The sequence below is a fragment of the Dipodomys ordii genome, unplaced genomic scaffold, assembly GCF_000151885.1.
Source record: "Dipodomys ordii isolate 6190 unplaced genomic scaffold, Dord_2.0 Scaffold301, whole genome shotgun sequence".
Lineage (NCBI taxonomy): Eukaryota > Metazoa > Chordata > Mammalia > Rodentia > Heteromyidae > Dipodomys > Dipodomys ordii.
The window spans coordinates 113803-123047 of NW_012267517.1; the positions used below are offsets into that span (position 1 = coordinate 113803).

At 38.6% G+C, this 9245-nt stretch overlaps 1 protein-coding gene across 1 annotated transcript in view; it reads left to right on the forward strand.

Moving 5' to 3' along the window:
* LOC106001475 (zinc finger protein 420-like) overlaps nt 1-8907 on the forward strand; it is a 23599-nt gene extending 14692 nt beyond the window's left edge. The window contains exons 2-4 of the mRNA XM_013036567.1: nt 4745-4871; nt 5585-5674; nt 6779-8907. Of these exons, the coding sequence (XP_012892021.1) occupies nt 4745-4871; nt 5585-5674; nt 6779-8907 (2346 nt within the window). The remainder of the gene's footprint in view (nt 1-4744; nt 4872-5584; nt 5675-6778) is intronic.
* The last annotated feature ends 338 nt before the right edge of the window (nt 8908-9245 follow it).

Consider the following 9245-nt stretch of genomic DNA (forward strand, 5'->3'; position numbering starts at 1 on the left):
GAGGCAGGGGGTTGGCACTCCAGTCTCTTAACCAGCTCTAGAGTTGTCTGTTTTAAGTTTTCCATGGCCTGCTCTCAGTGTACGAAGTGCAGTATGGGTGGAGTTCAACCTCTCAAACCTTTTCCACTTTCAGCTCAGCTTCAGCATTCCCTACAGATAATTAAAACCTTCTACCTATCAATACACAGCAAAAAAAATTGATGACCCTGATCCTATTGTATTTATCTGATCTAACTTCATTTGATGTGGTAGTGTAGTTTTATATTTTCTTCTTGCTCCATTTGAATATTTTCATTCACTGCCAGTATAAGATAGAAGCTGGTTTTTATAATAAACAATACAGTGACCAGGTTTTTTACATTTGAAATATAACAAGTAGCAAAAAGTGACCAACATCTGCTCAGTGATAGACTTTGATCTCTGAGGAACTCGATATACGGTAATACATTTGGCAAAATATCCTTGGGAAGCTACCTGGAAAACTGATTCAGTAATATGAGATACACTTGAAAAATAGTCAGTGAAAAGATATACAAAAACTAAAAATAAGATGCACAGATTAGAATAATTTGCATTTTTGTTCAGGCTCCGGTGGCCCACACCTCTCGTCTAGCTACTCAGGAGGCTGAGAGCTGAGGATCCTAGTTCAAAGCCAGCCTGGACAGGAAAGTCCATGAGACACTTATCTCCAATAAACCCCTCAGGACACTGGAAGTGGCACAGTGGCTCAAGTGGTAGAGCATTAGCCTTTAGTTGAAGACCTGAGGGAGAGTGCCCAAGCCTAGAGTTCAAGCCACACAACCGACAAAAAAAAAAAAGGAATACTTTGCATTTTTGGTCCATGTGTGTTTGTTTTTAATTCTATTTGTAGCTGTATGTTTCCAGCTAACATGTGGCTTAAAAGTTTGTTCATAAATTTTAAATTGTTACTTCAACTGGAAAAATAAATATATGGCACTTATATCTCTGATCCAATTCAGAGAGTCTAAAATTTGATTTTTCCATATTCCTTTTTTCAAACAATTTATTTTATTATTAGGTTGAAGTACTTGTACAAAGAAGTTACCATTCTACAAAACAATATGTGAATAGAAGATGTCTGACAACATTATCACCCATTGCTCCTAACCACCCCTTCTCTAACTTTTCTTTTTTTGTTGTTTAAATTGAGAGTAAGTGATTATATAAATTTCACATATGTCACAGTATTGTGGAACAGAGATGCTTAGTTGAAGTCAGAAACACATTTTCAACTTCAGAAGGCAAATTGTCATTGTCATGGTCTATAAAGTTTGTGAATTTTATGAGCTTTGTCAATACAAATCATTCCCTATTCCTTTTGACGACAGGTCTTGATATGTAGTCCAGCTTGCTCTTGAAATTGTTATGGAACCTAGCCTGGCTGGTCATCCTTTTTGAATTTCCCAAGTTCAGGTTGTATAGGTATGTTCCATCCTGTGTGGCTACATTACCCATTTTCAATTCAGAGTTCACTGATAGTTCATATGGCCGCATTGTTGTGCAGCCATCTCTTCCATCCATGTACAGCATGTTTCATTTTCCATGTATGAAGCTGTATAATCATTAGTAGGCAGCTCCTTTTCCTCTCTACCCCAGTCGCTGGAACCATCTTACTTTTTGGCTCTGTGAGTTTGTTCATCCTTGGAAGCTCAGTAAGGGAAATCATACCATGGCTGTGCTTTTATGACTGCTCTATTTTACTTAGCTTAATGTATTCAAAGATCAACCTGCTGTAAAATGTAGTAAACTTGTCTTTCTTTTCAATGTCTTTATCTATTCTTTTACCTGTGTCTGTCATTTGGTTCTTGTCAGTATTTGCTCTGAAGTGATTCTCTAATACTACTTCTCATCCCTGCTTTCTCTTCTGCTGGGTACAAATCTAGAAATAGAAGTGCTGGACCATATTCCTATGTAATTCTGTATTTAGTTCTTTTTAGCGCTGTCTATACCATCTTTGATTGTTTTACATTCCTGTCAGACATGCACCAAGGTTCAAATTGAATTCACATCCTTCCCAGCCTTTGTTACACTTTGGAAGGATATTTGTTGTTTTTATTTAAAACTCTGTCCATAGTAACATATATAAAGTAGTTATTTCTGTAGAATTTTTATTTGATTTCTTCTCCTGACTATTGATACTGAGCTTTGTATATTTCAACCAATTATTTGTAGATTATTCTAAAAGTGTCTTCAATCATATTCTGCATTTTAAAATCAGATTTTGTGTATGGCAATTTGTTGTACAATTTTTGCTTCATATTTTAGAAATCATTCCAATTGTTCGTGATATTTGGAAATATTTTCACTCATTCCATGCTTTTGCTTCTTTGTTGATCATGCCTTTTGATGGACTTAATCTTGTTTGGTTTTACATCAGGACTTTTTGTGTCCTATCCAAGTAGTAACTGTCAAGTCTAATGTCATGAAGCTTTCCTGCCCTCCACTCTTGTCCTCCTCCTTTCCCTTTCTCTCTTTTTCCCTCTACTCCACTCCTCTCTTGTCCTTTCTTCTGCCTTCTTTTCCCTGCCCTTTCATTCCCCTTCTGTCAGCCCTCCACTCATTCTCTTTTCTCTTTATGTGTCAGATGAGGACTTGCTGTGTTGCCACAATTGGTGTCTATCTTAGAAACTCATGTGCCACATCTACTTTAGCCTCCACCATGCTATTGTTGTGTAGTGCTGGAGCTTGAACTCCAGGTCTGCTTCCTCAGTCACTGTTGGTGCTGTCACTTGAGCCAGCTCCCACCTGTTGTCTAAAAGCTTAATTAGAGTTGTCTACCCCGGCTGGCTTCCAGACCTCAGCATCCTTCACAGCTGGGGAAGGAGAACAGTCTTGTGCCTGAAGCCCTGATTTTGTTTTATTTTTCTTGTCTGGAACATTTAACATTAACAACTAAGTATATACTACAATGAAACAAGATGATCATGTAGAACTAATGTTCAACTTAAACTCAAATACTTCAATTTCAAATTAAGTGTGGCATTTTATTTCTAATAATTGTAGTGTTCTTTTAACTATGGGAGAATTTGTTCACTCAGCAAATGCATTATGCTAGCACAACTCCATGTAGCAATAGTTTTATAATTAATTTACTGTTTTTATACAGAGAGATGAAAATTCCATGAGTCAGGTAATAAGTACATTCCTTCTCTTTCAGAATGTTGCGTTCCCTTACTCACCCTCAATCACTCCCTTTGATCTTTACTTATGTGTTGTTCTATAGTTTACTCAGGGCCAGCACACTTTCCTTGAACTTCTTCTGCTCAAGTCTAGCACTCTACCACCTGAGTCACATCTCCATTTCTAGTTTTTCTGTTCACATGGCACTGATGAATTGAACCCATGCATGCTAGACAACCACTCTGGAGTAAGCCACATTCCCAGCCCTAAATCTAGTCCCCTCTTTTTTGGTACAATTAATTCTTTGAACTGAAGCCTTCTGATTTGCCTGGTAATTGCAATATTTATTGATGCATATGAGTATTCTACATACATTTCTTTTAATAAAGTGATGAGTTTATATATTGGATCTTCATGCATTGTGAATCATATGGTGGTATAAGTTTTATTTCAACAAACTATTACAGATATTACATAAAATAGATGACCAATATATTCCTTTATACTTACCTACACATTTACCTTTTTAGTTTCTTTGTCCTACGTGTATATGTATGTGGACTCCTTTTGCTCTTCTCTTGAAGCACTTCTCTTGTAACACTCTTATAATGCAAATGTGTAATTAATCAATTCTCTTTCCCTGATGATATCTTCAATCTACATTTTTAGAAGAGTTCTTCTGCCTAATGGATTGTGAATTGAATGTTATTTTCTTTCAATTCTTCACATATATATTTCCCTTTTGTATGTTAGTCAGGATTCACCTCTGGTATTGGTAAGCACGGCTGACTTGGCCATCCAAAATCTCTCCTCTTAGCCTCTGCAGGCAAATTAGCACTCTTATTTCCTTCCAACTTGTAAATTTTTCTTCTGTATTTTTAGATCATATCCCTCTTCTAATTTTTCTCTGTCTTGCTTGTCGTGGTCCTTTTTTTCATTTTTTGTCATCTTGAATGTTCCTTAAGCCTCTACCCATCCTCCATCCTTCCATGAAGGCATATTTAAATGAAAATATAGTCAGGGAACATGGTATGCCCCTCGCAGCTATATTGTGGATTGTAGGAGGTGGGCCAAGTTCACAAAACTTCCTTCTAGCAGTTCTTTTTTACATAGGAAGGAAATATCAGGGTATCTATGACCATAATTCAGTATTTAGCACTTAAATTACAAAATAGTTAACATAGAATATTTATCTATGGGAGGTAAATTAGATCTTATAAGGGCCAATCCATCATTATCTACGTTCATAAGTACTGTTACTGCCTTTAACATTTATGTGGACACTTACTATTCATGAATCAATAATGTGCTATGTATTCCATGTGATGTCCTAAATGTGTTGTGATTGCTTATGACATACCGTGTGTGTGTGTGTGTGTGTGTGTGTGTGTGTGTGTGTGTATGTATGTGTTGGTTGGTTGGTTGGTTGTGAGGTTTGATTTCTGGACCTGAGCACTGTCCCTGAATTCTTCCCCTCAAGGCTAGTGCTCTACCACATGAGCCATAGCACCAGTTCTGCTTTTCTGCTGGTGATTAATTGGGGATGAGTCCCACAGACCTTCCTGACTTGGACTAATTACTTCATTCAAATGTGCCATTACAGAAGCTGGTGTCATTTGATGATGTGGCTGTGGACTTCAGCTGGGAGGAGTGGCAAGACCTGGATCATGCTCAGAGGACCCTGCATAGAGATGTAATGCTGGAGACCTACAGCAACCTCTTGTCCTTAGGTGAGCAAAAGTCATTTGAACATGCGAGATCAAAGGCTGTTTTCTTTTCTAAGTAGTTATATAAATATTTATGTTATTTCAGTAGAGGATTCTAGTCCGTGGGAATATAAAATTCCTGTCCATTTTTTCCACTTGATTATGTAACTGGAGACAATTTTATTCCCATTCTTCAAGAAATCTAATCAGCACTTGGACCCAAGATCTAAACTGCATTCCACTAATAGAAAGAGACTGTCTTCCTAAACTTGTGGTGATTTTTGTAGGGGCAAATATAGTCTAGAATAGAAAGTACCTCACTATTTGAGGTATGATCTGAAAATCACTAGTTGAAAGTGGTTATTTGTAATCAACCCTGATCCTGGGTGCAGTGGCTAACACCTATAATCTTAGCTTCTCTGGAGGCTGAAATGTGAGGATTTTGGTTTGAAGCCAGCAACTGCAGAAAAGTGACCATGAGGCTTTTATTTCCAAATCCCCTCACAATCTACAAATGTAGCTGGGACTGAAGCTAGCAGAATGCTAGCTTTGAGCAAAAGAGCTGAGTTCAAGCCACCCAATTGACAAAATAAGTTGAAAGCTGGGGAATATCAACCAGGGAGTGGATAAGAAATGAGAAACAAGGTTTAGGAGCAACTTTGTGAACATGATGTCTGAGACCTTACAGTAATGATGACCCAGCGTACCAATAGTTCTTCTCTACTTGTTAATAACAGGACACTGGGTTCCTAAACCTAAATTGATTGCCAAGCTGGAGCAAGGTGCAGAACCATGGATAAGAGAAGCCTCAGACAAGAATCTCACAGGTGAGATAAAGCATCTTGCATGGTGGTTTTGTAGCCAGAGTCCACTTGGTAAGTTTAATGAGCTGTACTGAGCAATAATGTTCCTAGTTCCCTGAGTCATGTGTGGCAGAGAACTAGGTGATCCTTTGTCTCAAGGACATGACAATCAAGAATTTACATGGAGACAAACTGATTTGGCTGTCCCAGTATAGTTAAAGTGAGCAATTTTCTTTTTCTTTGTAGAGATCATTCTTAAACAGAAAAAGGAAATGAGAAATGTAGAAAATGAGGTCTCATTTTCATTGAAACAAGGGCTATGCAGGTATGAGGAAATAAGGAGTATGCCAGGACTGCTATCCTGTGATGAGGGAAATTGCTTCTTGGTGATGGTGGAAGTGAGTGAGATTCAGAAGCAAAGCTTTGGGTTCACAGGGGATGACTACCTGGGTGGTGAGCTGCAGTATGTTTGGTCTTTAATGGTTGTGAAGGAGCAGAAGTGTTAGAAAAGGAAATTTGATGAGAATTTGACTAAGGGTGAGGGAAACCAATTTTAAAAATGCCACCAATCCCTAAAGTAATTCTTAGTGAGAAGTTAGAACTGAAGAGATGGAGGTATAAATCCTTATTCTCAGGAACCTTCCATGCTTAGCGGAAAGGCCAAGGGCTGTATCAAACACCCTAATGGTCCCTAAATCTAGACAGTATTTCTGTTCCTCACCTAATGGTTGAGAAGCAAAGCAGCAAAATATATAAATTATTTCCACAAATTAAAAGAAAAATAATAGCTATTCCCTTATGACCAAACCTCGACGGTATTAAAGGCAGATGTTTAGTACTCAGCTTATAGCTTATAGTGTGTAGTTGAATCATTTCAGTAATTAATTCCTTGAGAAAAACAGAAAAAAACGGAAACAGAAAAACATTATTTACCATTGTAAAATGTCAGTACTACTTTGTTAACTAATACATTACCGAGAAAAGCTTATATTCTGCATCAAAGAATTCCTGCTTTAATCTTTTAAAATCTCCTAACAGTTAGGATGCATGGAAATGCCTTTACTGTTACATTAAGGAATCTTGAGGTCTCATTTCTGTTTTTGTCTGTCTTTCTATATCTCATTGTAGATGTCCAAGAAAAGGAGTACAGGACTAAGACCAGTCAGGAGAATCCCTACGATTGTCTGTCTGAAGTCGGAGTCATGAATACTAACACAGGGGAGAAAAATGTGAAATTAATACCAACTTTTAATTTGAGATCAAAACCTAAGTCAGAGCTGATTAGGAATAATGGGAATTCCTTAGGGATAAAGACAAAGGAGTTCAGGCAGTGTCAGAACATGCTTCTCCATGGTGAGCCTGACGGGATGTGTGCCTCTTATAGTCCTGGAGTATCTCCTGTAGCTAAAGAATCTAACCAATATGGACATTCTTTCACCCGGAAGACACACCTTACTGTCCATCAGAGAACACACACAGGAGAGAAACCTTATGAATGTAATGTGTGTGGAAAGTCTTTCAGCCAGAAGACACACCTTACTGTCCATCAGACAACACACACAGGAGAGAAACCTTATGAATGTAATGTGTGTGGAAAGTCTTTCAGCCGGAAGACACACCTTACTGTCCATCTGACAACACACACAGGAGAGAAACCTTATGTATGTAATGTGTGTGGAAATTCTTTCAGCCGGAAGACAACCCTTAATGTCCATCTGACAACACACACAGGAGAGAAACCTTATGAATGTAACCTGTGTGGAAAGTCTTTCACTCGGAAGGCACAGCTTACTCTCCATCAGCTAACACACACAGGAGAGAAACCTTATGAATGTAATGTGTGTGGAAAATCTTTCACCCAAAAGACACACCTTACTGTCCATCAGACAACACACACTGGAGAGAAACCTTATGAATGTAACCTGTGTGGAAAGTCATTCAGCCTGAAGTCATACCTCACTGTCCATCAGAGAACACACACAGGAGAGAAGCCTTTTGAATGCATCAAGTGTGGGAAGTCTTTCACCCAGAAGACAAACCTTACTGCTCACGAGAGAACACACACAGGTGAGAAACCTTATGAATGTAACCTGTGTGGAAAGTCTTTCATGCGGAAGTCTAAACTTACATATCATCACAGAATACACATAGGAGATAAACCTTATGAATGTAATGTGTGTGGAAAGTCTTTCATCCAGAAGGCACACCTTACTGTCCATCAGACAACACACACAAGAGAGAAACCTTATGAATGTAATGTGTGTGGAAAGTCTTTCATCCGGAAGGCAAACCTTACTTTTCATCAGAAAATTCACACAAGAAAGACACTTTATGAATGTAACAAATGTGGAAAATCTTTTCACTTGAAGGCATATCTTACTGTCCATCAACGAACACACACAGGAGAGAAACCTTATGAATGTAACAAATGTGGGAAGTCTTTCACCCAGAAGACAACACTTAATGTCCATCTGACAACACACACAGGAGAGAAACTATACAAATGTAATATATGTGGAAAGTCTTTCACCCAGAAGACAACCCTTAATGTCCATCAGACAACACACACAGGAGAGAAACCTTATCAATGTAATGTGTGTAGAAAGTCTTTCACCCAGAAAGGAAACCTTAGGATCCATCAGACAACACATACAGGAGAGAGACCTTATGAATGTAGCAGGTGTGGAAAGGCTTTCGCCCGGAAAACATGCCTTACTATCCATGAGACAATACACACAGGAGAGAAACCTTATGAATGTAATGTGTGTAGAAAGTCTTTCGCCATGAAGTCACAACGTACTGCCCATCAGGCAACACATACAGGAGAGAGACCTTATGAATGTAGGAGGTGTGGAAAGTCTTTCACCAAGAAAATCGGCCTTACTTTCCATGAGAGAAAACACACAGGAGAAAAACCTTATGGATGTAGCTGGTGTGGAAAGTCTTTCATCAGGAAGTCAATCCTTAAATCACATCAGATAATACACACAGGAGAGAAACCTTATGAATGTATGGACTGTGGAAAGTCTTTCAGGTGGAAGGCAGCCCTTAACATCCATCAGATAATGCACACAGGAGAGAAACCTTATGAATGTAACAGCTGTGGAAAGTCTTTCACCAGGAAGGTATACCTTACTGACCATCAGAGAACACACACAGGAGAGAAACCTTTTGAATGTAACCTGTGTGGAAAGTCATTCAGCCACAGGGGAAACCTTACTGTCCATCGGAGAACACACAGGAGGAAAACCTTGTGAATGTAACAGCTGTGGAAAGTCTTTCACCAGGAAGGTATACCTTACTGACCATCAGAGAACACACATAGGAGAGAAACCTTTTGAATGTAACCTGTGTGGAAAGTCATTTAGCCACAGAGGAAACCTTACTGTCCATTGGAGAACACACAGGAGGAAAACTTTAGGAATGTAACAGCTGTGGAAAGAGTTTCACACAGAAGTCAACCCTTATTTTTCATCAGAGAGCACAACACAGGAGAGAAGCCTTATGAATGCAACAAATGTGGAAAGAACCGTCCACAGGAGGCCACAGCCTAGCATATAAGAAAATTCCCCCAAATGAAAAATCTCTAGAATGT